This window comes from Poeciliopsis prolifica, unplaced genomic scaffold (genome assembly GCF_027474105.1).
Source record: "Poeciliopsis prolifica strain line A6 unplaced genomic scaffold, Auburn_PproV2 SCAFFOLD061, whole genome shotgun sequence".
Classification (NCBI taxonomy): Eukaryota; Metazoa; Chordata; class Actinopteri; order Cyprinodontiformes; family Poeciliidae; genus Poeciliopsis; species Poeciliopsis prolifica.
In genome coordinates this window covers 2,093,589-2,119,840 of record NW_026562436.1, presented here as the reverse complement: position 1 = coordinate 2,119,840, position 26,252 = coordinate 2,093,589, and the positions used below count along the sequence as shown (strand labels likewise).

Sequence of the window (26,252 nt, the reverse complement as noted above, 5' to 3'; positions counted from 1 at the left end):
TAATAAACAACTTTAGATGCAAAAAGGTTAAAATCTTGAGTTTCAAACTTTTATCTATATTGGACCAAGTGCATCACTCTTCGATGGTCCTAAACTGTTCTTTTATTAGACAATAAAAATCAAAAGGTTTAACATTTGATGTTCTCTAAATCCAGAGTATAAAAAAATTTATATATTGACATGCAAGCTTATCTATGGTGTGATGCTTTATTAAAATGGGGAGACAAATTTAATGGCTGAATTACTGGTGCACATAGATTCAGCCTGAGGGGCATGCTGTTTTTTTTTTTTTTTTTTTTTTTTTTGCTTTAAATCACAATGGAAACTCATTCTTGAATCCCAACCTGCTTTGGAGCAGCTGCTTTTCTGTTTCTCAATTTGGAAGGTTTTTATTTATTTATTTATTTTCTCCACGTTTTTTCTTTTACTTTTGACATATTATCAACGTCATTAAACCGGTCAAACGCAGTCTGTGTGAAACCCCGAGTGTTTATTCGCAGTTCGTACTCAGGTGAACTTCTCCGACTGAGCTGCTCTCTCCCCGAAGCCGAGTGGGTCTTGTGACCTCAGAGCCGACACTCTGTTCAAGATGGCCGTCTTGAGTGAAGAATTTACACCTCTCCTCTGAAACTAATCCAACAGTTAGCTGTCTTGGCAAGTTCAGTTCCGTGTTTAGAAAATGGCACATCGACAGTGTCCTTGCTTGCTCCCGTTTTAGACCGGAACTGCTGAGGTCATGGAGTAAACCCGCCCAGGTAAGAAAAATCCCCAACAAACCAGGTTAAACCCACTAGGGGTTGCAGCATTAGCATGCTAGCAGTTGCTTTCACCATGAACGAGCTAACTTGAGCTACACCTGCATAAAGTACGGTCATTTCGATAACAGTAGGTAGGTTATTGCTGGCTTTGTTCAGGGCAAGTAGTAAGTAGAAGACTGCGTAAAAGTAGGCGTTTAATAGTACTGTGAAGTGTGTCAAGTCGATGCTAAAGTTCTCTCCTGCATTTGACAGTTTTGTTAGCATTCTTGCTGGGTTTTTTTTAAGGGAATCCCGAATTTTGGATCGAAGCTCGCCAATAAACGGACTTTGTAAAAAATTTTTTAGCTTTTATAAGCCTTAAAAACCGAGAAACGGCAACACCAGTTAAATTTGGCCGTCATGGATGTTGAGAAGAGTTTAGTGACCCGTGATTTTCTGCGCTCTGGCTCGCCTTTTCAACCTGTAACGCCCGTATTCTATGGCAACTTCAGACATCAGCCAACCACAAACAACAAAACGAAAACCAGAGAAATTGGACAGCATAGCATTTTTGGAAAAAACAAGAAACGCGTCTTAGAGAGTTTATGTATTTTATTTTATGACGGCAGCATTTCTTTGATCAATTTAAATTTGTAGTTTATTTAACTTTAATTTTTAAATAGACTCGCCTTGTTCGACTTTGCCTTTTAATCTGCTTCCAAACAGATGAAATAAAACAGATTGATATTACAAAACAGTCATTTCAATATAGTCATTTCAATATAAAAATAGAGCTTACAAAAATGGAGAAATATATATCTACTATGTATATCTTTTTGAAGTACATATAGTATTATAAATGCATATCACCAAAAAAAAAGACCTTTAAAAATAAATTTGACTAACAACAAAGTTAGTGAAACTGTACAGTTTGACTAACAAACAATAAACCTTATATTTTACACTGGTATGCACATATAAGTCCCTCTTAAGTCAAGTCAACCATCTTCCTGTTAGAGTAGATGCCCATCATCTGACTTGTGTCCACCTCTTTAAGACCACGCGGCTGCTGAGTTTTCCAAGAACTAAAGCATGTTGCATGACTGGAGGTCCAAACAAAGTCAGAGACGTATACAGAGTGAGCAGAAGCAGAGATAGGACAGTTTGTTGTTCACCACATCACACAGGGTGCCATTCAGCTGCACATACAGGCCTGCTGACAGAGAATCAGTAACCCAGAAGCTCAGAAAACACAACTGCATTATAATCAACATGAAATAACATAAACTGCATTTTTAGAAAAACAATCATTTTACAAAATACAAAACCATAAATATTGCAAGAAATCTGAGAAATGTATTTTCAAACCGGGTTTTCTGTTACCTGATTCAAATTTATTGCCTTTTTTTTTTAGATTAAAACAATTGTTTTTACATTGTTGAGTAAAATGAGATGGCTCATTAAATACCCATATATAACGACCTGATTAATAATAAAATTCACTTCCTTTTTCTGGTAAATATTAACCTGCCCTAGTGACTAGTGACTCAGCAGTGAACAGAAACTTAGGTGGAATAATTAGGTGCTGCTGTGGTTTTCCTGGTGCAAAATGTTGTAGCTGTGATAAGAAATCTAAAAAAAAAAAGTGTTTAATTTGACATCTAAATCCTAACCTTATTTCCAATGAAAGTATATAACTTTAATCAAACTACTTGTACACTGTTTTTTAATGTTTTGTTCTGTATTAACTTCCTCAGGTTGTGATTTGCCTGTTTGCAGCTGCCACACTTTACTATGTTTAGAACATGTTTTAGGTCTTTTTGTTTTTCTGACTCATTATTTTTAGCTACACCAAAAATATATCATCAGAATTGAACCGGTTTGAGCCCTTCCTGATATTCTGCTAATTTATTTTCTGAATTGTTCATTTATTTTACGTTCATATGTGATTCTGCTGTGTAGGTGCCAACATGTGTAAAAACTGGAATATGAGCAAAGAAATCTGAAATGTTGTTTGTGTAAAAACTTAAAAAATATATATTTTACAGTATATTGGGGGAAAAAAGCCTAAAATATTTTAGGAGCGATTGACATTTCGGATGGGAAGGCGGGTAAGCAAGTCTGCTCTACTTGTTTCTGGTTTTGTTCTTTCTATTTAATTAAAAATATATTGCACAGCTAGAACTCCATGTTAGACATGAAAACCTACTTTGATTTGGCAACAGGCTGAACACGAGTATTTATGGCTGCATCTGTGAAATATGTGGAGAATGAAAAAAATCATTTCGATCTGGTCACATTGCTACTAGGCCTTTGCATCATCAACACAAGCCTTTTCCAACCCATCACAACAGCTGTGTGAAGACAAAGCTTACAGTTTTGACTGGAAACTTTTACTCTAAAGATACAGGAACCAGTCACTGTATCTGGGGAAGTTTTCTTTCATTTCCATGGCAGGAACCAGAGACAAATCAGACAAAAGCAGGCAGAAATCTTCCCCTGAAAATGGTTCTTCTAAGGAAGTAGGATTTCATTTGGATGAACTTGTGAACTAAACAGAGATTCAGTGCTTTTGAATTAGGATGTGATGGTGAAGTAAATAAAACTTGACAGTTCACAGCTCCACACAGGCTTAAAGCTACAGCTTTTTGTTCATAATTGTGTCTGAATAAAGCTAGCTAAAATCAGTACTTAAGCCGCAAACCAATGCGCTGCAATGCAGGTTCACAATGCAACAAAATGTTGCATTCATTGCTTTTAATATTAGAAATTTTTATGTTTGCAGAAATTTCTGAAGGTTAGCTAAATATATGGATTTTTTTTCTGCACAATGATACCCTGGTTTTCGTGGAAGTGGGGTCTGGGCCACAATTTGAAGCATCTGTACAGCTTTAGACGTGACCTTTGTCTCATACTTATTGTGTTTAGATGGATCAAAGCTCTCATCAGTTACAAAAATGTTTTGACTTCATTACATCTTATCAACTGATTTTTGTCCTTGCGCCCATAGAGCAATTGTCTGGAAGCCAAACCCTAAAGGGCTTCAAATCGTTTTTATTCAGCGATGAAACCTGCTTCTTTAACAGGAACCGGAGCGATCCAGGGCCCTCTGCTGTAACCCAGAATGGACAGCTTCTTCAAAGCAGCTGTTTGTGATCTGGACAAAGTTCTTGATGACTTCGAGCTCAATTCAGGTCAGACCACACCTCCACTGACTCCCGCTGTCATAATATGACTTTTCAAAATCAATACCTTTTCTGGCACTGCAGGAAAAATAAAAGTAAGAACAACATACTCAGTTACAATATGACCTGCTTACGTGCAATAAGGTGAAGATATGTCAGCCAACATCTGAATTTAAAAAAAAACTATATAAGTACCACTTGCAGGAAGGTAAGGTTTTCAGCAACAATGCAGTTCAAAATGCTTTACATGAATTAGAAGGAAATGCAAACAAAACATCAAATCAAAGGAAAAACAGAAAAGTAAAAGTATAAAATTCCAGATGTTTAATCAGAATAATATTTCATAATTTAGAAACTAGTAGGGGTTTCTCTGGATTCTTGTTCTGATTAAATATTGGTTTCATCGGAACATGTTTGTTTGATTCTATTAGTAAGTATAAAACTAAATGTTGAAAGTGTTACGAGGTTTCCAAACATTATGAAGAGGCTGATAAACATCTTTCTAGTCTTTCCTGTTTGACCGGGCTGCAGGCAGAACGACAAACTCAAATTTAGATTGACTTTAATTGACTGAATTGAATGTCTCTTCCTTGTTATAACATGATAAAACAAGATTAAAAAGTCTAAATTAAAACTTCTCTCATAATCATTCATAGAAACAGCAGCTTGGTATTTTTAGAAATATTTGTCAATTGAACTATTGATAGATCTATAAAGATGGATCAAATTTACAGGTTGATTCAATAGATCTCTTTAATGAGCCGTAAATACAATCTTACATGTAACAATTTAAAAAGTCCTAGTTCACACTGTGAAATAGGAAACCAGAATCTGCATTATGTTGATTCTTGATTCTTGAAACTTGCAGGTAGTACAAGTCATTTAGTTGTTTTGTAGTCAGTTTTACAAAAGACTTCCCAGAAAAATCTATAAATTGTACTTCCTAAAAAAAAAAAGTAGAATGGAATTTTGAAATGAAAATATTTCTTTTATAATCCCGATTGTATAAAATAGTTTTCAGTTTCGAACTTGTATTTATGTACAGTTCTTTGAATGTTTTCTGCCCAAAAGCCTTTTGTTTTGTTTTCTGCAAAAGGTTAATATTTCAAGTGATGGAACAAGTTTCTAAATCAGAAAGAGAATAGTTTTCTTCAAAGCCACCACCTTTAACATTGTTATGCTCCTATTTATAATAGCTCTATTCAATTAAGGGATTATAGTCATCATTAAAAATCACAACATATGAATTGACTGCTTCTGAATGGCATATATAATCTTATGTATTGGGCTTACTTATTGTTTGTATATATATTTTTTTTCATCAATTTTATTTCTAATTATCTGTAAACATTTAGCTTTTTTCGTGTTTACATGTAATATGTAATTTTATGTTTGGATAAACTAATCTGTTGTTGATATGCAAAATAAGTAATAAAAGTGCGTATGATTCCTGCTTATATTGTACTGGCTCACTATTGGTATCGGCCAATAATCAAAGCTGCGATATCAATATTATATCAGAAGCAAACAAAGTTGTATTGGGACAGTCTTATAAATAGATTTGTCATGTATTTTTCAGTAAAGTATTAGATTGTTTAGTATAGAAACTATTACCTGCATAACTTTTCTTCTTTTTGGATTGCAGAGGAACTTGAATGCAAGCCTGTTTTCCTGAAGCCCCCTGTCTACCCGTTTTCATCTCTGGCCCCTCAGGATTCCTCCTCAGAGGTCTCCAGTTCCTCAACAAGCCTCCCAGACCTCAATTCTCTTCACTATGGCTCTGCAAGAAGCTGTTCCAACAGCTCCGGCAGCCACCTGCAGGGCGCCGACGGAAGCGAGGTCAGAGGTCAGCCCCTGACAGGCGTCGACCTTCTGTCGTCCGTGGACCGCAGGCCTGCCAAAAGCTCGGCGCCCCCTTGCCCGGACAGAACTCTGAAGCCAGTGTGCGACCTCGTAAACGACGCGAGCTCGGCCATCTTGGTACGGGCCAACAGTCACGATGCATTCAGGGAGCTGGACGCTGCTGAACAGCAGATGGAGGAGGAGAAGGAGGCGTTGCTTGTGGACTTCGACACCCCCATGGTCGCAGAGGTGGGGGCAGGGGTCAACTTGAACAGCGTTACAGAGGAGCAAACTTCTGCAGGGACAGATGAGTTGCATCAGCAGAGCGGCGGTTACTCTGCTTCACTCAGTTTGTTGGACATTATTTTCCCCGCAGCAGTGGAGAAAAGCTCAGAACTTATTGAAGAGTCACAGTCGAGAACCACAGAGTCTGCTGATGAAGACGAGAAGGAGAGCGAAGAGGTCTTCTCAGACCAAGTGGTGGGGAATTCCTTGAACCTCCATGAAACAGATCCTACAGAATCCAATAAACAAGCGACTTTATCAAACGAAGAGCATTCATTGGATAAGATGTTGGAAGAAGGTGTAGCTGAGTCTACTGAAGGGTTGATGAATGAATCAAATGGCGAAGCAGTCAGCTTATCATGCCTGCCGATAGCCGTGTCAATGTGTGGCGCTCTGGTGAAGTCGAATACCTCAGAAGACGATTCAGAGGCAGCGGCAGAGCGTTGTGACGGGGTGGTGGCATCTGAGGACACAGAGACGGAGTTGCCGTTGGCTCTGGAACCGAAGGATGACACCAGAGACTCTACTAGGGATGATGACCCCGCTGATTCAGAGCAGATTCCAGAGCGCAGGCCATCTCCGGAAGGCCAACATGGCTCCCTAGAATCTACCGTTCCTGCAGAACTCCCTACCTCTGACCATTTGGAGTCCAGTCCGGTCGGTCCCCCCGAGTTCGGCTTTGAGTATCTACCTGAGAGCGACCAGGCTGAGCTGCTGGTCACGGACGAAGAGTTGGACGCTTTCCTTCAGGCGCATGCCGAAGCGGAGCAGGGTGCAGGTGCTTCTTTCTGCAGCAGTGCCAGAGATTACACCGAACCAGAGTGTCTCTCAGAGTTGGACCAAGGTCTGGAAGAACAGCAGATTGAGAAAGGCCAACAAAGCTGCAGTCAGGATGGACGGGAAGACCTGGAGGAACTGGGCTTTCCAGAAAGTTGCAGAACAGCTGCTGCTACACCAGTATTACCTTGCCAAGACGACTCCTCTGGAGTCAGCTATTCTTTAACCAGCAACCCTTCCCTGTCCCAGCACAGAAGTAGCTCTGAACAACAACACTCCTATGGAGGTGCGAGACCAAAACAGCCATACAGCCAAACTACCAGACCTCCACCTGCCGGAGAAGAAGGCGTGGAGCTTAATGCCTCTCCAACACCAGAAGACGAGGAGAGCCCAAGTCCTATAGAGGAGCACTCCAGATTCAGGGATTCTAACTCCAGCAACACCTCTCAGGATTTCTCCGTGGGGTTTGATGAGCTCTCAGAGCCGCCTCCTTACCCCGGGGAGGAACCAGCGGCTGTTGCCAGGTCAACAAGCTGGAAGAGGGACGGCAGTGAGGAGCTGGGGAGCAGACAGCCAGAGTGGGTGCCAGACTCTGAAGCTCCAAACTGTATGAAGTGCAAGCAGAGGTTCACTTTCACCAAGAGGCGGCATCACTGTCGAGCCTGTGGGAAGGTAAGCCTGTTACATAGTGGGATGTGTCAATCATCCTTCATACAGTCTTTTTTTCTCACAAGGAAACAGATTTATTAGTTGTCTTTCATAGGGATGAATGATATATCGACATCAGAATCTGCTTTTGTCTGTCATTTTCACTTATCAGTCTGATAAGCAAAACTCGACTGAGATCATGAACTGATGTTTATTTCCATCTTGTTGTTCTTTATGTTTGCGTTTCTTTAAAGGCAGTTGGTTTTGTGGTTTTTGTTCATGTGACCAAGATGGTGTCTCCAGGGGCTGGCTCCTTATCCTATTTCCCAACCTCCATAGTGCAGAGAAGGTGCATTTTAGATTTCATTCACACCAGCCATGTTTACAGTTGAATAGAAAGTCCGGTTGGTTTTGGGAATGTGTAATTGAACTCTTGTCCGTCTGCAAACCTCGGTCTGGGTTCGGTTGAAGTGACGTGTGATACGGTTCAAATGCATTGCGAGTCCCAAGCAGGGTGGGGACTGATCCAAAAGCAGGAAGCAAACAGGGCATTCTGGGTAAATACAACCAAAACAAATATGGGAGTATTGCTGTAGCAGGAGAATTGGCTCATGGTGTTTTGTCAAAAGAAAAATCCTTTAGCTGCTAAAATCTGACCCCACTCTGTTTTTGTTTACATTTTGAGAAGAAGGAAGTTGCGCTCGTGTCTTCTTTAGAGGTTTTTGTGTGGTTTCCTTCAGTTGTTCTTAATGCAGCGCCCCCACAGCCGAGGAGGTGCAAACAGTTTGGTTTGAAAAACAGTGAAATTGAACCACAGCAGCTGAAAATATAGCAAATGTTGCATTTCTTGTCTCAAATAGTAGAAAGTCTACCAGACTAACAAATGTGAAAACATCCTTAATATTACCATCTGTCTCCTAAAAGCAGTTTATAAACATTATTCCATGTCACTGGCTACCAGAAATGATGATTTCCCATTGTTGATCATTAAATAACATTGATCGGCTGGTTCATTTAAGTAAACAAAGAGGTATATCATTCTTCAACAATAAATTATAAATTTGTCAAATGGGTGGATGGAGCTAAATGCCTGGCAACCCTGGAAAGAAATCTTGTTGGAGAGTGCAAAATGCTTGAGACTTAATTATGATCAATAACTTTATTAATTAATCAATTTGTTTCTATTCCTGCTCTGTCAACCAACCTAATTTTCTGTGTGCTGAATCGTTTGTTTTGTTTTTATTGTTCTCGGGTGTCTGTGCCCCAGAAATAGTTAAAACGGTAGATTACATCTCGGAGCTAAAAATAGCCCTATGGCAAACAGCATGAGTCAGCGGTTCTTTTTCCAGCTCCTCTTTAGACCTCCGCTGAGCCTTGCATCCTGGAGCCAGCGGCTAAGTCCTCTAAGGAGCGGCGATTAAAGCAGGACTGGAAGCCGGCGCTCAGGATGCGATTGTTTACAGCTCAGACGACATGATTTGCCGCTGCTACTCGTGCTGCTATTGCTGCTGCTGCTGTTGCTGCTGCGCGGCGCCGCACGAACATGTCAGGATGCTCTCTGAATTGTTTTCATTCCGCCTTCTTCTCTCTGTCGCTGCTAGAGTGATTCGGTGTTGCCTTCATTGTGGTTCTCTTTCTGTGGCAGGTGTACTGCGCTGGGTGCTGCAACAGAAAGTGTAAGCTGAAGTACCTCGACAAGGAGGCTCGAGTGTGTGTCCTCTGCTTTGATACCATACACAAAGGTAAGAGGAACGCTTTTCATCTGCCCAGGGGTGTTATTGCAGTGGCAAAATCAAAGGATAGATGATTCATTGTTCAGTTGTTAACACCCTCAGCTCCCCACCGAGATTAGCCTCTAGCACACAGATCGTCAGGTCTTCATTGACTGTAGCAGCACAAAAATTCATTTCGCAGGATTTGGTTTAAGTGAGAAATGTTTACATTTTAGTTGCAAGTTGATCTGGGTGTATAATCAGCCATAAACAATTCAAAATAGTAGTAGTTGTCGGAATATCTATATTATTATTATTATAGAATTATAACTATTATATAATAGTTATTTTAGTAGAAATTTTAACATAGTAATAATGGTAATATAATAACCATAATATTAAGAACGTCATAACTGTTATTTTCATAGTATTATATTTAATTGTAACAATATTGTAACAAATACAGTAATAATAACGGCAATAATTTTCATCACAATGTCCTTTTTATATTATCATAGTGAAAATAAAAATTATATAATTTTATCAACAATTATATTAACATTATAGTAAAAATAATAGTGTTATCTGTCTTAATCTTTCCACTCTAAGCATTTATTATAGTTATTGTTGTACAATTAATAGTAATATTATTATTAAATGTAATAATAATGTTGTTATTGTATGATGATATAAAAATTATTACATTATTGTAATCTAACAATCTCATTATTATAGTAGCAGTAAAATATCATATGTAAAGTAAAAAAATATATAATTCTATTAACAATTATATAACACTAATAGCGTTATGATAATTACTGGTGCAGCAACAACATTAATAGTGGTAATTATAGTAATAATAGAAATAACTGTATGAAAAATAATTTTGTAATATTGTGAAGTAAATCAGTGGATTAGTTGGTTCTTTTTGTCATTTTGATAAGATTATGTGTGATACCAGAGGTGTTGGGTGTTCTGAGCATATTGGCACCCTTTCTCCTTTGAGTTGCATGGCCTGGTCAGGTGGAAAAGGAATCAGCCATTTTCCGGTTCTGCTTGGCTGTGGTACTGGTGGTTTTAAGCAAGGAGAAAAATACATGGAACAACCGGGGCAGCAGTGTTATTTACATGTGTACAATTCTCAGAAAGGTTTGTGCTTTGTCCTTTATGCCCATAAACACACACCATATAACAAGCAGAAACTGAAGTAGTCATGTAATATTCCTAGAATCCCGGCCTCGCTCTGTTACTTTGCTCTTTTCTTTGTCTTGTAGCTTTGTGATGTTGATGCACCTGGTTAACCCTTATCTGTGATAGCAGTCAACAATGTTAGCTAACTTCTCACAAGTTAACTTTTCTGCGTCTTTCAAAACCTCTTCCTGCTTTAATGCGAGTGGTACAACTTTGTTTTTGGAAATGCGTTTATTTATTGTTCTAATCCAGGGATGGCCAACCCGCGGCTCGCGAGCCGCATGCGGCTCCTTTACCGGTTCCATGCAGCTCTTGCGTTCATATAGTCGCATTCTGCCAGACGTGCAATAATGACAAAGAGTAGTCAAATGAACTGTCATTTATTGACAACAGCAGCACGCTATTACTGTTGGCCGTAACCACGCCAAAACAACACAAACAAAAAACAGTCTTTGCTTCTCTTGCAGATCTGAAAGAGCAGATCTTTTTCCACATCTGCTCTTACACAAACCTCTGCTCACACCTCTCTCTCACTGCCCCTTCCCCTCGCTCTCTCATCCATCCAATGGGAAATCATACACTCTAATTTAAATCTCTAAACAGCGTAACATCCAGTAACATTGAGCACATACCGTAGGGTCACTAGAATAGCCAACTTTCGCTTTGCTTGAGTTCAACACGATATTTTCGTCAAATGCGCATGTGCGCAGTTTTTCAGTAAGAGTAAAATAATTTGAGTAAACCTTTCGTGCTCAAAATGGCAAGGAAAAAATGCACAGGAAAACAAAAATATGAAGATGAACACAGGACATTTTGACAGAGTGGGAGAATTTATATTTTTTTGTTGAATGTAGTGGAAAGCCATTCTGCCTGATATGTCAGGTGTCCTTGTTGCATTTTAAGGCTTCAAACCTTCAGCGCCACTTCAGCTCACTCCATTAAATAACACATGTAATGTACATAATAAAAGGAAAAGTGTATTGTAAATTGTTCTATTATTGTTTGTTTATTCGGTTAAACAGAGTTTGTTTGCATGAGAGTGCACAGTGTTCATTGTTGAAAATGTCTGGCCTGTGGCCTTTGTAGTGTTTACATTAAATCTGGCTGAGCAAAAGTCTGTGAGTATGAGGAGGGATGGGTTGGTGTTCATGTGTGCCCATGGATATGATGTGGCTCTTTGCAGTAACTTGGTAAAAAATGTGGCTCTTGGTCTTTGTCTGGTTGGCCAACCCTGATCTAATCAATTGCTGTATTGTCCCCTATAACTCAACCATTGTATTGTAAGCTTTACAATGAAATTCACACTGAAGGAGAACTTAAAGTTAAACTGGATGGATTGCTTCAGTTCTCAGGGTTCTCACAGCTACTACAGAGAGCAGCTGAAATACTTATTAATAAATAAAAATTATTTATTCACTATTTTAAAGGTTTTAAAGGCTACATTAAAGGAGTTTAATGTAGCCCCACATATTTCTCTTTATGTATGTATGATGTCTGCATCTTGATCTTTGTCATATATAACTTCTGTATTTTAATCTTAGTTTTTAACCAATCTAAACCCTTCAGGTTGTTGCAGTGGTTTTGGGGGGATTTTTATGTCCTAAAATGACTGATTTTTGCAGCACCTTTTTCTTAATGTAGGAGATTTTGTCTTAGTTTTATTTTTGGCATAACATGGTCTTTCAAAAAAGCTGAAATTTCTTCACATAACCTTCTCAATAAAAAAAGGATTTTAACAAAACTAGTATTTAAAGTGCAAATAACATTTTCAACAACCGTATTTTGCGAACTTGAAGTCACTCTGGAGTATAAGACACATTAAATCAAACTGGGCGTCACAGACAGAAAATAAAACTTACCAGACTTTCATGTAAGACACAGAACCATCCAGACCATGAAAAGAAAGTGTGACTTATATAGTCCAGAAAATACGGTTCCTTCTTGAAATGGCAAATCAAATAACTCCCACCAGGTCACGTCTGAACATGTGTGCTGCTGTGACATTGTCACTGCATTCAGCGGCTTTTCAAGCAAAAAAAAAAAAGAGTCATTATTGGCCAAAATTGGTCATGCGTTTTAAAGATTTGTGATCTGCCAGAAAACTGCAGTCAGTGCACTCCTCGGTATTAATATTTTGTTTGTAATACAAAGTAATTCAAAGTTTTTCTTCTAAATACTGAAGCAATTCTATAAAGAATTGTTTGTTTGGTTAAAACTATAATGAAGTCAATGCTTGGCTGAAGTCCAAAGGAATGTTTTTATATTTCATGTCTGCAGCTGGGGCAGGAGGGAGGTGATGGATGGAGGGGGAAGAGAAGAGGAAGGAGAATGAGAGCAGGACTCTGTTTTTGTCCTTCAGTTTTATGGGTGTTTGTGTTCTTGTGACTGGTGCGGGGCCAGCTGAACACAGCGGACATGTGATGCTCACATGCAGCCTGAATAAAAAAATAATAAAGGTTGATCCACTTTCACAGCTTGCATTTGCTGCTGTTGTGCAGTGGGTTGTGGTCTTCTCTCCTCCGGTCTTAAGTCAACATGTAAAGGCTTGCTGCGCACACATCCTCGCGCGCACACACTGTCACAGCAGCCTGCGGCTAACAGCCTATTAATGCTAACAGCACACTCCTGGAAATCGATGTTTGTGAAAAGCTGTGCTGGCTGTGCCTGAGGTCAGCCTTCCGAATAGGCTGGGGATGATTTGGACTGATTGAGTTGTAACAGACGAGACGATGAGGAGGTAAGATGTGGATCAGGGCCGTGCAGAGACCTTTAGAGGGGAAGGGGCTAAACCCTCCTTCGTCGCCCCCTCTGCACGTGCCTGATGTGGATTACTCAGAACTTTGTTCTGCTTTTTTTGCTTTGGATACATGCAGAAGCCGTTTTGGAGTATGTGTAAGGATGGACCCCGTATCACTGATGACTATTAAGTAGTATTATAATTACCCTGCATGTCAAAGTAGAAATATTTATGTCTTGCATGCTTTCATTTATTTTATATGTAAAATAGTCATAGCAGTTGTAAAACGCATGCTTCAAAAGCCATTTCCATTTCAAGTGTGCTCAAAACTTTGATGATGTTCCTCTGTCAGAAAAAGAATCTAAATTTTGCGATTGTGGTGCTTTGGTTAAATGCGATAAGTCTTTAAAAAACATGCTTGCGCCGTCCTCCCCTTTCCACTTCATGTCATATTATTCTTCATGGCTTCCCCCACTGGCAACATGTTTTTGCAAATTACTAGCGGCAAAATGTTTTATTGAACTTTTTTGAAAAAAGTGTTTCTTTTAAGCATATTTGTTTTTGTAATTCCAATTCCTGCAATAATTATATGACAAATTGAATTGCAATTGCTATTGTCTGGCTGTGTTTTTGATTTTGTGATCTCGCCTGTTGTCGATTACACATCTCTGATGAAACTTTATGAGGCTTAATCAATATTGTGGAGCTAAATGCTTTGTCAGCATTTTTCTACTAGCATAACCAAAAGGCACCGAGAAAACATCTTGGGCGTTTTCCTAAAACTATCAATTTATCATTCATCAGCAATCAGGCAAATGTTTGGATCAAACATCAGTTTTCCAGATAAATTGTGTAGTTGTAAGAATTTGGTGCGCTCCACGTTCAGACCAAACTAACGACTTAATGTTTCGGGATCTTCCAAACTAAAATAAAGCTTTTAATTCATCACATGTCCATCATACAGACTCTTCTCGCTTGTCTGCTAATTGATCTGATAGCTATTAACTTGAAAACTGACAATGTGGAAAAAGATAAGTCAAGAAAAGAGGGGTTTGTTGTAATGCCTGTGGTCAAATCGATGTCAAGCAATTGTATCGCAAATGTTTGCCGTTTGTAGCCATAGCGACAGACTAAATCTGAAGTGAGTTTGATAAATTTGCAGAATTGTCTGTAGTGGAAGGCTCAAATATTTCTGTTACACATTCAGTGTTTCCTCAGAAAGTTGAAGCTTTCTGAGGTCAGTTTTTCCTAGAAAACGCTCCTGTTCTACATGGTGTCAGTGCTGCAGCCTAGATTTTTATTATTACTCTGAGGTTTTACCTTACCCGTCACTTTACCTACCGCTGTAGTACATCAAGATTTTATTTCACTTTCAGGAGACAGACATTTTCTCTTGATTGTTCGTTAGCCACTCAGAATGATCACATTTTTATGAATTACGTTTTAGTCTTAGGAAAGACAGGAAGTATTTGTTTGCCCTAAGTGGGTCATCACCTTGCAAGAATAGTTTTAATTCCTTTTTTTTGTTTTTTTATTGTTTTTACATTTGTTCCATGTTTGGAGGCTGTCAGCACCTCCTCTAAATCCAACTTGACATAGGTCTTTATTAGAGATGCATTCGGAATTTCCTTAATTTTGTGATACTTACATGGTTTCACATGTAAGTATCTTTTCTGCCTCACCAAAGGTCTAAAAATCAACTACTGTCCTCTTCTGTTCTGCCAGGAGAGAGGCAGCCCTGTCCACCACGTCATGTCTGCATGTTTGCAATTAACAGTCACTCCACTGTTATCAATTCAGCATTTTTCTTGCTATATTGGGCAACTTTTCAGTCAAAACAAAAATCAGTATTGGCCAAAAGTGGAATCGGCAGGTCAGGTTTTTTTAAAAGTCGGTAAACGACAATTGACCTGAAAACTGCTATCGGTGCACCCCTAATAAAATGCATGCTTTCCTATCAACCTATCTGTGTTTCAGCCCAGGCCCTGGAGCGGATGATGAGTCCCACGGGCCCGAGCCCGAACCCCAACGTCCCGTCTGAGTACTGCAGCACCATTCCCCCTCTGCAGCAGGCTCGCGCGGCCGGAACGCTGAACTCCCCCCCGCCCACCGTCATGGTCCCCGTCTCTGTTCTCAAACACCCCAGCAATGACGGTATGCATGATGATGTGTGTTTGATGGCTAATCTTTGATTCTGTTTATAGCCTGTAGTTAGATTTTTGCCTTGTTTCTCTGAAATGTTCACATTGAAGAAATTCCTGTTTCTCTGACTGTCATATCAGCTTGTCCACGTGAGCAAAAGCGCGTTTGGTTTGCTGACGGTATCTTGCCCAACGGGGAAGTGGCAGACACGGCCAGGCTGTCGGTGACGAGCCGCCGGAGCTCCCAGGAGTTCAGCCCAGACCCGGAACCTGTAAGACAAACATCCACAAAGCTTCACACCCATTCTTACTCAAAACAGTGTTAACTATGGGCAGAAGAAATGGAAAAATTATAATATTGCAAATTTTTATTTATTTTGTTTTTTTATGAATCCAAGCTGCTTAAGGCAACTAGAATATTCTGGAGGCTGAGGAGTCAAGTTGGTTTCCTCTGCATGTCGTGAGAACTAAACACTTTATTCTCTTTAGGGGAAATATTTCCACTTGACTTACACTAACCTCTGTTTGTATCTGTGTTGGTCAATCTTTTATGTTACATTTGATGGCAAAAAGAAGAAAAGTTTTTAAAACTATGGCAAAATAGTCAATTTTTATGTTGATTTCATTTTGTTTTTTAACCAAATGTTTTAAACTTTGGCTTGTTTAAATGTTATTTTTAAAAAAAAAAGAAAGCATATTGTTGGAGCCTGGAATGATCATCTCTTATTTCAGTCTGGCTCAGGTGGGTTGGACCCTGGAGGTGGTGCCCCATCCGTCCCTGAGGCTCCTATGGTCGTGCCGGTGGTGCGAGCTCCGGTGTCTGGACCCTGGGATTACGGGTTGCTTTCTGGAATTGGTTCTTCAGTGACAAGGGTTCCCAGTCTGCTTCCAGACAGTCAGGATGAGCTGCCTCCTCTGCTCATCACCACCGGAGAAGATGGCGGAGAAGGTGTGTGAGTGAGAATTTGAAATAAGAAATCAGTTACTGAAAGACACGGTTAGCTCAACTTTACATTGAGCGATATAAATTAAGCCCTAACAAATGGCAAAAGGAAGAACAGAATTCTCAGCAGGAGAAGATCAGCTTCGGGAAAACGTAGTGTGCTAATTACATTATTCTTGTTTTTGACTGGACTCTGAGAGACCATGAGTCCAATCAAAATCCTGACTTATACAAGTCTTAAATTAATGGAAAAGCAAAAATTCAATTACTGTTTATTGTAGTATCACCCATCACAGAAGTTAAGCAAGCCAGTGTGCTGCAAATAGTGTATAAGCTAAAAGCAGCTAAAATGCTAAGCTTTGCTAAAAATGGTATCAGTAACATGTAGCCAATCACCGCCATGTTGACTGATGTTGATTTACTCCATTCAGTATGCAGACATTATTGTAGAAGCTGAAATTAGCAACAATACTAAGATTAGTTAAATTGTAGTCAGTAGGATTTGGGGTATCACGAGTATGAACGTTTGCTGTACTAACTCTATAACATGGAGGTATAAAGCCTGGTGTTATGAGAAAAGCAGATCCCGAGATAAATTTGATTAGCAGCTGATCAAACGACCAGCTGGAGCAGAGTCTCTACTAAATGCCACATTATAGTTTGATTGTGCATTCACACCAACTCAAACAATCGTGATTTTCTAAACAAACCAACTAGTTTGATTAATTTGGCTAAACAGGGCAGGTGTGAACGCACCCTCTGTCTGGACCTTCAGGAACTGTTAGCTCACACCGTCCTGTTTGATGCTTAGATGTTTTGGTGGAGGAGAGTCCAGCTCCCTGTCAGATCCGACACCTGTTGGAGGAAGGAGGTCCACGTCCGCTAACTTTCGTTCTGAATGCCAACCTCCTTGTAAACGTCAAACTGGTTAACTGTGAGTAGAATTGTTTGCTTCCGGCATGAATGTTGCTCATTATGAAGAAACAGAGGGCCTGCCTTCTCACGCCTTGCTGTTCCCAAACAGACGTCGGCAGACAGTGCTGGTGCGTTGGCTCTAATGGACTGCAGGCTCTGGGACAGAAGGAGTTGGTGTTTCTGTTGGAGTGTTTGTCAGGAGAAAAAACGCCTCCAAGAGACCTCTTCTCACTTTATCTCAGCGTTTACCAGGATGCCCAGAAAGGTAACCGGTTCACATGCGCCCTTATTAGAACATAAAAAAAAATCTCCAAAAAGTTGCAAACCTCATTATCTGTTGCAGGGAAGTTTGTGGAGGAGTTGGATAACATTACGTTCACAAGCAGCTTCCTGGACAGCAAAGATCATGCTGGAATGCTGTTCTTCTCCCCCAGCTGTCAGTTTCTGGACGGCCTCACGCTTCCTCCACAGCCGTTCCTGTTCGGCCTGCTCGTCCAGAAGCTGGAGGTGCCCTGGGCCAAAGTGTTCCCGCTCAGACTGCTGCTACGGCTCGGAGCCCAATATGACAGTGTGTGATTTGCTTCTGCTTTTTTTTCCTTTTTTTTTGTACAACACAGCTGGGGATCATGTCCGCTGGTCACCAGGGAAGCACAGATACCCTTTTTTCCATACAGATAACTGAGGTTTAACATCAGCCGATAATTAAAAGCAGTGCTGAATTGACTTAAAACATTTCTTACTTTACAAAAATGCACTGAGTTCCAAATTTATTTGGTAACTCTGCACTAGTACAACACACCTAACTTCACAAGCTTGGTCAAACATGTAAAAGTAACACATTGTTATTTTCAGTCAGTGCAGTTAAGACTACAACAGCCAATCTAAAATAGTTAAGAAATTTACCTTCTGCAACAAACATTCTTTCAGATGTTTCAGAAAGTGCACTTATAAATTCTAAATATAATGCCAAATAAATAAGACATGACGTTTCTCAGAGAACAAAGCATGGGATTTGGCTGAATACATCTTCCCTTTTAGATCGGACACATTGTCGCCGTTACCCAATCTGGAATTCTTTTCAATATCTGGACCAATCCAGATATTTTTATCAGATCGGTTTTTATCTCTGCTGTTCACACACACACTCTATGCTAGTTCCAAATATAACATTTGGAATGTTCTTCTTCCAAATGTTATATTTGGGAAATTGTCCTATTATTGTTCATTATATATAATAATTAATAATCATTAACCCTATGTTGATGTGTGCTTATTTTCCAGTGTATCCAACGATGCTCGTAAGTGTTCGTTTTCGGGACTCTGTATATCGAGAAACGGGACACACCATTATGAATTTACTGGCTGTAAGTATCACAGCAGGTGGTTCCACTTTTTTAGGCTACACCTTCCTCATTACACAGATACACATCGTCTGCTATGATTAAATACAGTTAGCAGGCATGTTTTCCAGCTAGAACTTAGAAAATATGTCAAAAAATGATGACAGGCTCCGCCTATATAAGAGCAGATTGTCATAATGTGCTAACGGTCTTCATCCAGGACCTGAGGAACTACCAGTACAGCCTGCCAGTGGTAGAAGGCCTGAGGATCCACATGGAGATGGGACACAGCTACATTGAGATCCCCAAGGCTAGCTTTAGCGAGGTAAGCTTTACATTTCCGATTACAGCATGGTATCAAAGTTGTCTAAAAGTTCTTTTACAGAATTTCATTTCTGTAAAAGTTTTCTCCTTACCTGTCTTTACTAAGTGATCACGTGCAGGATTTTTTTTAGTAATCTTTTAAGGTCTTTTTTAGCCCAGCGTACACAAAGCCTTTGAGTACACATTGTGGACAGTACATTTAGCAGAATGGTTGACTCATACAACTGACACCAGGATGATTTCATTGCTGACGGTATCTGTGAAAACATCTTTATTTTACTTTAAAGAGAAAGCTAAAGGTGAATCAGAGTTTTCTTTTTTCCCAAGCAAACCAGACTTTCCAGGCAAACAAAGTAGAGTTCAAAGCAGAATAAAGAAAGCTGGTGCGAATGAAGTCTTTCTACAGGGTGAACTCTGATGCAGTTCGAATGCATATGTGAACCGGAGACTGCTTCAAAATTAGAAAACCGATTATGGCGCAGGGGGATTCTGATCAAACAAAACCAAAATAAATGTGCATTTCTAACAAAGACAAAAGAAAAATCCTGGCAGCACTAAAACCTGATGCCACTCAATTTTTATCTACATTTTGTGAAGAAAGAAGTTGTGGCGTATTCTGAAGACGGTGGTTTTTATGTTGTTTCCTTAAGTAGTTCTGGGTGCAGCGCCACCACAGGCGAGGGGTGGAACAGGTTTCTCAAAGGGTTTGAAGATATTAGTGATGTGTGAAAATGCCCTTAAACAAAACCTTATCTGAAAGTGTGCAGCAGTTTACCACAGGCAGAAATGCTTTTCTGTGCTCTGCAGATGCAGAAGGTGGTGAATTCCTCCAATGAGCACGTCATCAGCATCGGAGCGCGCTTCAGTCAGGAGGCCGACTCTCACCTGGTGTGTTTCCAGAACGAAGAAGGAAACTATCAGACTCAAGCCAACAGCAAGCCAGGGAAGACTCGCACAGGTCCGGCTGCTGCAAACTCATTACTCTTTGTTGGAATATTGTCAGTGCTGCAGCAGCTTGTGAAGTCCTGTATGATGAGGTTGTTTCTGTTGACCTCAACAGTGACTGGAGCCAGCTTCGTGGTGTTTAATGGCGCGCTGAAGGCCTCTTCGGGTTTTATTGCCAAGTCCAGCATCGTCGAAGGTAAAAGTTACGCACAGTCAGACTTTAATTCTAGCATATATGCCAGCGTGTAAGACAATTTGTGGGTTTTTTTTGTTTTTTTTTGCAGATGGGTTGATGGTTCAAATCCCACCGGAGACCATGGAGTCTTTGCGCTCCGCCCTGAGGGAACAGACAGACTTCCACATCCCCTGTGGGAAGAATGATGGCGGAGAGGTCCGAGAGAACGTCACGGTCCGCTGGGTCGACTGGGCCTCTCCCGTCAACTCTGGGTAACTTTACTACCAAGTCTGTTCTAACAGCCTATTAGTCAATTAATAACACAAGGAATTAAAATGAGCTCCATAATTTGTAATCTGATCACTTTTTGAAGGGAAATTTTGTCCTTAGATTCATCTTAATCCAGACAATTTATTTGACTCTAAACCAGGAAGAGAAAACACAATTAATTGTGATGAATCGATTTTTGAAATGGTCATCAACTAAGTTAATAGTTGATTAATTGTTAAGTGGGTGATTTGCTGAAAAAGCACTATATTTACAACAGTAATAAAGCCAAAACTGTATAAAATATATATTTTCCATATGATATAAAAACACCTTTGTCTGAAAAATATGTTTCAAAAAACACTCCTACATTGACAGTTTTAGCTTCTCCTGATCAAAAATTAATGCTCCATTATTGGGGTTTACCCAATAAAATGTTTGTTTCATTTGTATCTTTTTATGCATTTCTAATATAGCATTTCAAAAGTTTTTTAATTTAATTTTCCTTTTGGATCAATTAACTATTTTTGAATTTGAAAAAGGTTCAAGTGGTTAAATGAAAAATTTGTAGGCCACTGTAATATTTTTAAACTGGTTAATCGATTAATCTTCAGAATATTCATTAGTTGAAGCCCTAAACCTGATGGTTTGTTCCTCAGAAGTCAAGATTTGTGAAAGCGTTGTGTTTCCACATATGCATTAATGTCATTCTAGATCTGTGGTTTTGGTGAAATTTGACAAAACTGATTAAATTTTAAAAGTATAATTGTGATTTTGATTTAATTACCGCGACATAAATTTATCCAGTGGCTTTCATTTATTTAGTGTTATTTTTGTGTTGACCAGTAAAACCAGTGGGGTTGATGGGAGGCCTCTGGATGGCGTCCCCAGCGTCAGAATGCAGCAGGATGCAGAGTTTGAGTCCGACAGCCGCTCCATTAGATGCACCGAAGTGAGTTTTATTTCTTCTTTTGTTTTGTTTTTTTGTTGCGTTTTCCCGAGCAGAATATTTCTTCTGCCACTTAAAATCTGAAGACGTGTGACATGAGCGGATCTCTGCAGGTCTTCTACCAGCTGAAGGCTCCAGACTGCAGCCTGGCATCCGTGCTGCCGTCCTGCAGCATGTTTCAGAAGGAGATCGCCATGGCGACCTGCAGCGCTCTGGCTCCTCACCTCTCAGTTCTGACCGCAGGCGGCATCAACTCGCTCTGGCTTCGCATCTCCACTCAGGCTGACATGGTAAAAACTGAAGCGCAGCGTTTGGAGGGCTTGGCTCCAAACGCTGACATGAGGAAAATGTCTAAAGATCAAAAACATTTATTTACATTGGAGTCATTTTCATGGCTACATTGTAGTCGGTAGCATTGTTACCGTCAGCAAGAATAATTTTTGGTTTAGTTTCTAGTGGAAATATCTTAGTCCACTTGAAATAAGATAAAACAAACTCAAAAGTAACTTTTCAGGCAGATATAGGAGCTTGTTCGTAATTGTTACGTTAGTCTTTCTCAAAAGCTTTTTGTATGTTAGTTTTGTCTTATTTCAAGTGTTCTAAGATATTTTCACTAGAAAATAGACCAAAAATACTATTTGAGATTTTGTGTTTTTAATTTTGTGAAATTAAATAAATGTTTGCAGTTTCTTTTTCTGGTTTGAGGTTTTTTTTCTCCTCATGATGCAGAACTCTGGCGCCCCCTTTGGGAAGGCAGCCCCACACTTTAACAGCCCTGTCATAGCACAATATTGACATAATTGTGATGTGGAAAATAAAAAATTAAAAAACAGACTTTTATACTTTTTTAAAAGTCAGTTTTAAAGAAGTTAAAATAGACTCCCTAGTCTGTAGACACACTAAAAATAAATGCATTAGCTGTTTATGGTTGTCCTCAAATGCATGCCACACTTTTCAGATTGACGGTAATGTTTTTGCGTGTGCGTTTGCCCACCCAGGTGGAGTACCAGGCGGGGTCCGGAGGCCGGCTCCTCCCCCAGCGCTACATGAACGAGATGGACAGCGCTCTGATTCCCGTCATTCACGGAGGGAGTGCCAGCGTACCGCAGACCGCCATGGACATGGAGTTGGTCTTCTACATCACACACACTTTCCAGTGAACAAAAACGAAACACCACCCACTCAAAAGTATTAAAAAAGAAAATAAACAAAAAAAAGAAAAATGTAGACCCCTCAAGAGGATGGATGTATTTTTAGTGGGATGCAAACTTTATAGAAAATGGATTTCTGTCGTCACCAAAGCTGCTTCGCCAAACACTAAACACAGAAAACAAGAACATGGCAGCAAATCGCTCTGATCAGCTCTGCCTTCCTGGCTCTCTGGGAGCTCCTCTGTGAATGTCACTACACACCTTCTCTTAAAACAAGAAAAAAAAGTCATCTGGATGTATTCATTATTTAAAACGGGCTAACTGAATGAACTGACAGCAGAGAAGCTGATGTTCTTGTGAAGGCATTCTGGAAGGATGAAGAATCTGCTGAAACACAGAAACACAACTTCTTTCTGTCCACATGGGGACTTTTTTTGTTTTGAGGGTCGTGTATTTTTTATTTTTTTTTATTTAAATTATTTTTTGGTTTTCCATCCATACACTTGTTTAGGGTCGCTGTTTATTTCTCTCAGCGCAAAAGAGAATAGTAAATTATTAACATAGTTTGGATTAAAATCGTACCAAAATCAAGACAAAAAAATTTTTTAAAAACCAGCATGTTTCACAGCAACATATTCAGAGTAACAAAACCGGGAAGAAACGCTACAATTGAACGCAAGTCGCATTTATTTTACAAACCAAAAGTCCAACTTGACTGGATATTTTTGCTAGCTCAGATTCAGTTCTGCTTATGGAGCCTTTTTCCTTTTAGTCTATGATGGTTATTCATTTATTTGGAAACACAGAGTATTTTTATTTATTTTTTCATAAAAACATGAAATGTGTAAAAAAAATTACAGCGTCCCCTGGGAGACATGAGGATTTTATTTTTCTTTGCGTTCCCTCGCTATAACGCATTTCATGCGCAATTTAAAATTCTAAAAGGTTTTCTGGTACAAAATAATTTTTGCAAAATTTTTCCAGGCATGCTCGTATCTTTTTAGTTTTTATACCCGTTTCTTGTGAATGCAGACTTACCGCAAACTTATGTGTGTCCCTACTTATATAAATATGACAGAAACTTTCTGTAAGAACAAAATGATAAAATCCATCCAAAATATTTAGTGTATTTTTGAGTTATTTTCGCAGGGTAATATCGGCCATTTGACAGTTTTTCTGGTCGTCTTTTTCACGTCGGCAGTCTGAATAAATGTCTGTTTTCGTTTGCAGTCCCGGCTCCACCGAGACATATTACACAAACAACGACGAGAAGCAAATTTTCTGCACTGGAGTTAATAATGAGCACGCTTTCACTGAGGCTCTTTGAAGGTAGTTTTAGTTTTAAGTTGACATTTTTCACTGTGACTGCATATAGAATAGATCAGGGTGTTTTCACAAATTTACTCCGAGGGAACGCAAAAAAAAAAAAAAAAAAAAAAAGGAAAGCTGAGTTTGTTCGAACCGTCTTCTTAACATCTTCACTCTGAATGTTTTATGAGTCGACACCAAGGCTCTTGAATGTATCTCTTTAATGCTCCTCCTGTCATCCCATAGCTACCGATCTCATGTAGACCTGCACCGATCACTATCTTGTAGCCAGTTTCAGATCCCTGGGGTTTGGAAAGCTTTCATCGACTTCAGCTGATTCCACTTCCTCATTCAGGACTTAAAGGAAGATTTACAGAGTGATTATTAATTATTTATGTTACCAGTTGAGATGATGTGGCACCGCTGAGTGAGTAAAACTATTTGAGAAAAAGCACAAAGCATGCATTTTAAGTGCTCTGCTTCATCTTATATCAGCAAGTAGCCTGGCTAGCAGTAATAACCAGCTGGTCCTAGAAATGAAATCATTTTTTACATAAAATTTTATTTCCGATATTAATTGATATATATATATATTTTGCTTTAATAAATTGTGTTTGACAGAAAGTATATATATGAAATAACATTCGTGACAAAAAAAAATCCAAATTTTAAAATAAATTCCAAAACAAAAATTTCAGTTAATCAATAAAATGGTTTTGAATATGATAAAACCGTAAATCTTGGCTGTAATATGCTCAGCCTTCCTGTTCCCTTTCTAAAACAAAGTGTTTCCTTTCTCACAGCTTGAACCAACCGCAGACGTTTTTGGTATTATTTCTAAACGCTTTTGACGTCTCTGTACTCCTTGACACTGCACCAAAGGAACAACTTCCACACTGAAGAGTCTTGCTGCTTCTCTGTAGCGCTTAGGCTTTGGTAGGGCGCGTTCACTGTTTGAAAAAAGATCCAACTTTAGCGTTTCAGATCAACATCAATGTCTCTGTTCGCCTCCTGTCATATCGTCACCTTCCTAAAATGATGGTAGCAGTCCATTTTTTTATGCCAAAAGATAATTTAAATGTAACAAAATATATAATGTTTAGCAAAACAAACCCCTACACCAGCTGTTATTTTAAGCAGGTGACGATATGGAAACTAATCATCTATGCATCCTCAGCTGATCTGTCATAACTCATTAACTATGCATTTAATTTAAAGGTTTTTTTTTCCCAGTATCTGCTGTGAAGGAATAGTAGGTGGAGCCTAACCAGATCAACTGAAGCTGACCAATCAGAGGAAAGCATCCAGTACGACCCTGATGGCAGAGAGTAGCTTTGTTCGCTCATCTATTTTTCTAGTTTAGGATAAAAACCAGTGTTTGACTTCTTCTCATCCATATGTATAAAAAATGTGCAGAGATTATATATGTACAGAAGGACAAAAAAACCAATTTTTTAATATTGCAGAGATATTTTTGGTATAACTGATTTAAAAAAAAAAGAAGAAGCAAATCTAGTTCAATGCGAATGTTTTAAATCTGCAACCTTGACCCTCCCTCTGCAGGTTGTAGTTTAACCGTCAGCAAACAGAGCCAGGGGAGTTTTGTGCTTCGGGTTAGTGTGTGCATGACTTGGGCTATTTGCTGTTTTGTGTCAATCGGTGATCAATAAAAGAGGGGGGGAGATGAAGAATATATATTTTTAATTGATAAAAATCAGCGTTTAACTGACCTGTAAAGCTTCGCTTTTTTGTTTTGTTTTTTCTAGTTAGGATTTCTTCAGATGAGTCAGAGCTGAATTTTTCGTCCCCACAACGTTCGATCTTCAGCTAATGACAGGTGGATGTGTGACAGGAACTGCTGGGTGGACACTAAACTTCCCTTATTTTAACTTTAACATCTAACATTTTAGATCTTTTAGCTGCAGAAATACAAAATAAAGAATGAAGAAAAAAAAAAAAAACTCAAGTAATGCTGATGCTTCTGGATCTGGGCCAACAAAATGTCTGCCTGCACACAGAATGAGTGCTGAGAGCAGCAGAAAATTTAATAAACATAATTTCTTCAGACTTTAGAGTCGTGGTCCTGCTCTTAAGTAATCAAAATCTCTGCTTTCATTTACTTAAAAGTCAAGTTATTCTTTTGGATTAATTTGTCACACATCATGAATTTACACAGTTTTATCTGTTATCGTGGACAAAGTAATTTATTTATTTTTTTTAATCTTAGGTGATGCATGATGTAAATTATCTGACGTCAAAGCGGTGGAGTTTGATTTGTATCGATCCTCTCCAAAGTACACGTCCATTTCAGCGCTGAACTCCCGGTCAAAGATGTCCGTTTCCCTGTCCTCTCCAGCGAGGGCAGCTGGGAAATGCAGTCCTGATGAATAATTTCTTCCTCTGTTGATTGGAACAGCTGCATTATGTCAGGGTGACAAAGACTTTCTAGGCTCTCTGATTGTGATTTCTTGTAAATCATCTATTTATTCATGACACCAGCTTTATTTTGGTGGGTCTAAATAGCTTGTGTATTTAAATAATAAAATTACTTTTTGTGGAAAAAAAAGTCTGTGATGTGCTTTTCTTTTTTCTCTCTCTCTCTTTAAGCTGAACCCGACTGGTAGGGATAAATACAGACTAACTCATTTTATTTGAGGGATTTTAAGATCTTTTGGTTGTT

General features: G+C 39.1%; 1 protein-coding gene across 2 annotated transcripts; it reads left to right on the top strand.

Moving 5' to 3' along the window:
• The first annotated feature begins 504 nt into the window (after positions 1–504).
• Positions 505–25,560, top strand: zfyve16 (zinc finger, FYVE domain containing 16). Of its 2 annotated transcripts, none has more exons than XM_055060667.1 (18): positions 505–755; positions 3,824–3,931; positions 5,568–7,498; positions 9,120–9,216; positions 15,092–15,268; positions 15,397–15,527; positions 15,988–16,204; positions 17,010–17,132; positions 17,223–17,378; positions 17,457–17,681; positions 18,395–18,477; positions 18,674–18,778; positions 19,585–19,735; positions 19,838–19,918; positions 20,007–20,169; positions 21,011–21,116; positions 21,227–21,403; positions 22,112–25,560. In XM_055060667.1, the coding sequence occupies exons 2-18, from the start codon at positions 3,862–3,864 to the stop codon at positions 22,271–22,273; spliced, it is 4,155 nt and encodes a 1,384-aa protein (XP_054916642.1). In that variant the 5' UTR covers positions 505–755; positions 3,824–3,861; the 3' UTR covers positions 22,274–25,560. The 2 variants fall into 2 exon arrangements, with proteins under 2 accessions (XP_054916642.1, XP_054916644.1); XM_055060669.1 differs by lacking the exon at positions 505–755 and adding an exon at positions 789–889.
• Positions 25,561–26,252: the final 692 nt, after the last annotated feature.

What these genes read in the sequence shown, in the direction of transcription:
- zfyve16 (XM_055060667.1), top strand. Translation starts at nt 3,862, where the DNA reads ATGGACAGCTTCTTCAAAGCAGCTGTTTGTGATCTGGACAAAGTTCTT. An exon ending in TCAGCCCAGACCCGGAACCT is followed by an intron (nt 15,528 to 15,987) that starts GTAAGACAAACA and finishes CTCTTATTTCAG; the next exon opens with TCTGGCTCAGGTGGGTTGGA. An exon ending in GCCAGGGAAGACTCGCACAG is followed by an intron (nt 19,736 to 19,837) that starts GTCCGGCTGCTG and finishes TGACCTCAACAG; the next exon opens with TGACTGGAGCCAGCTTCGTG.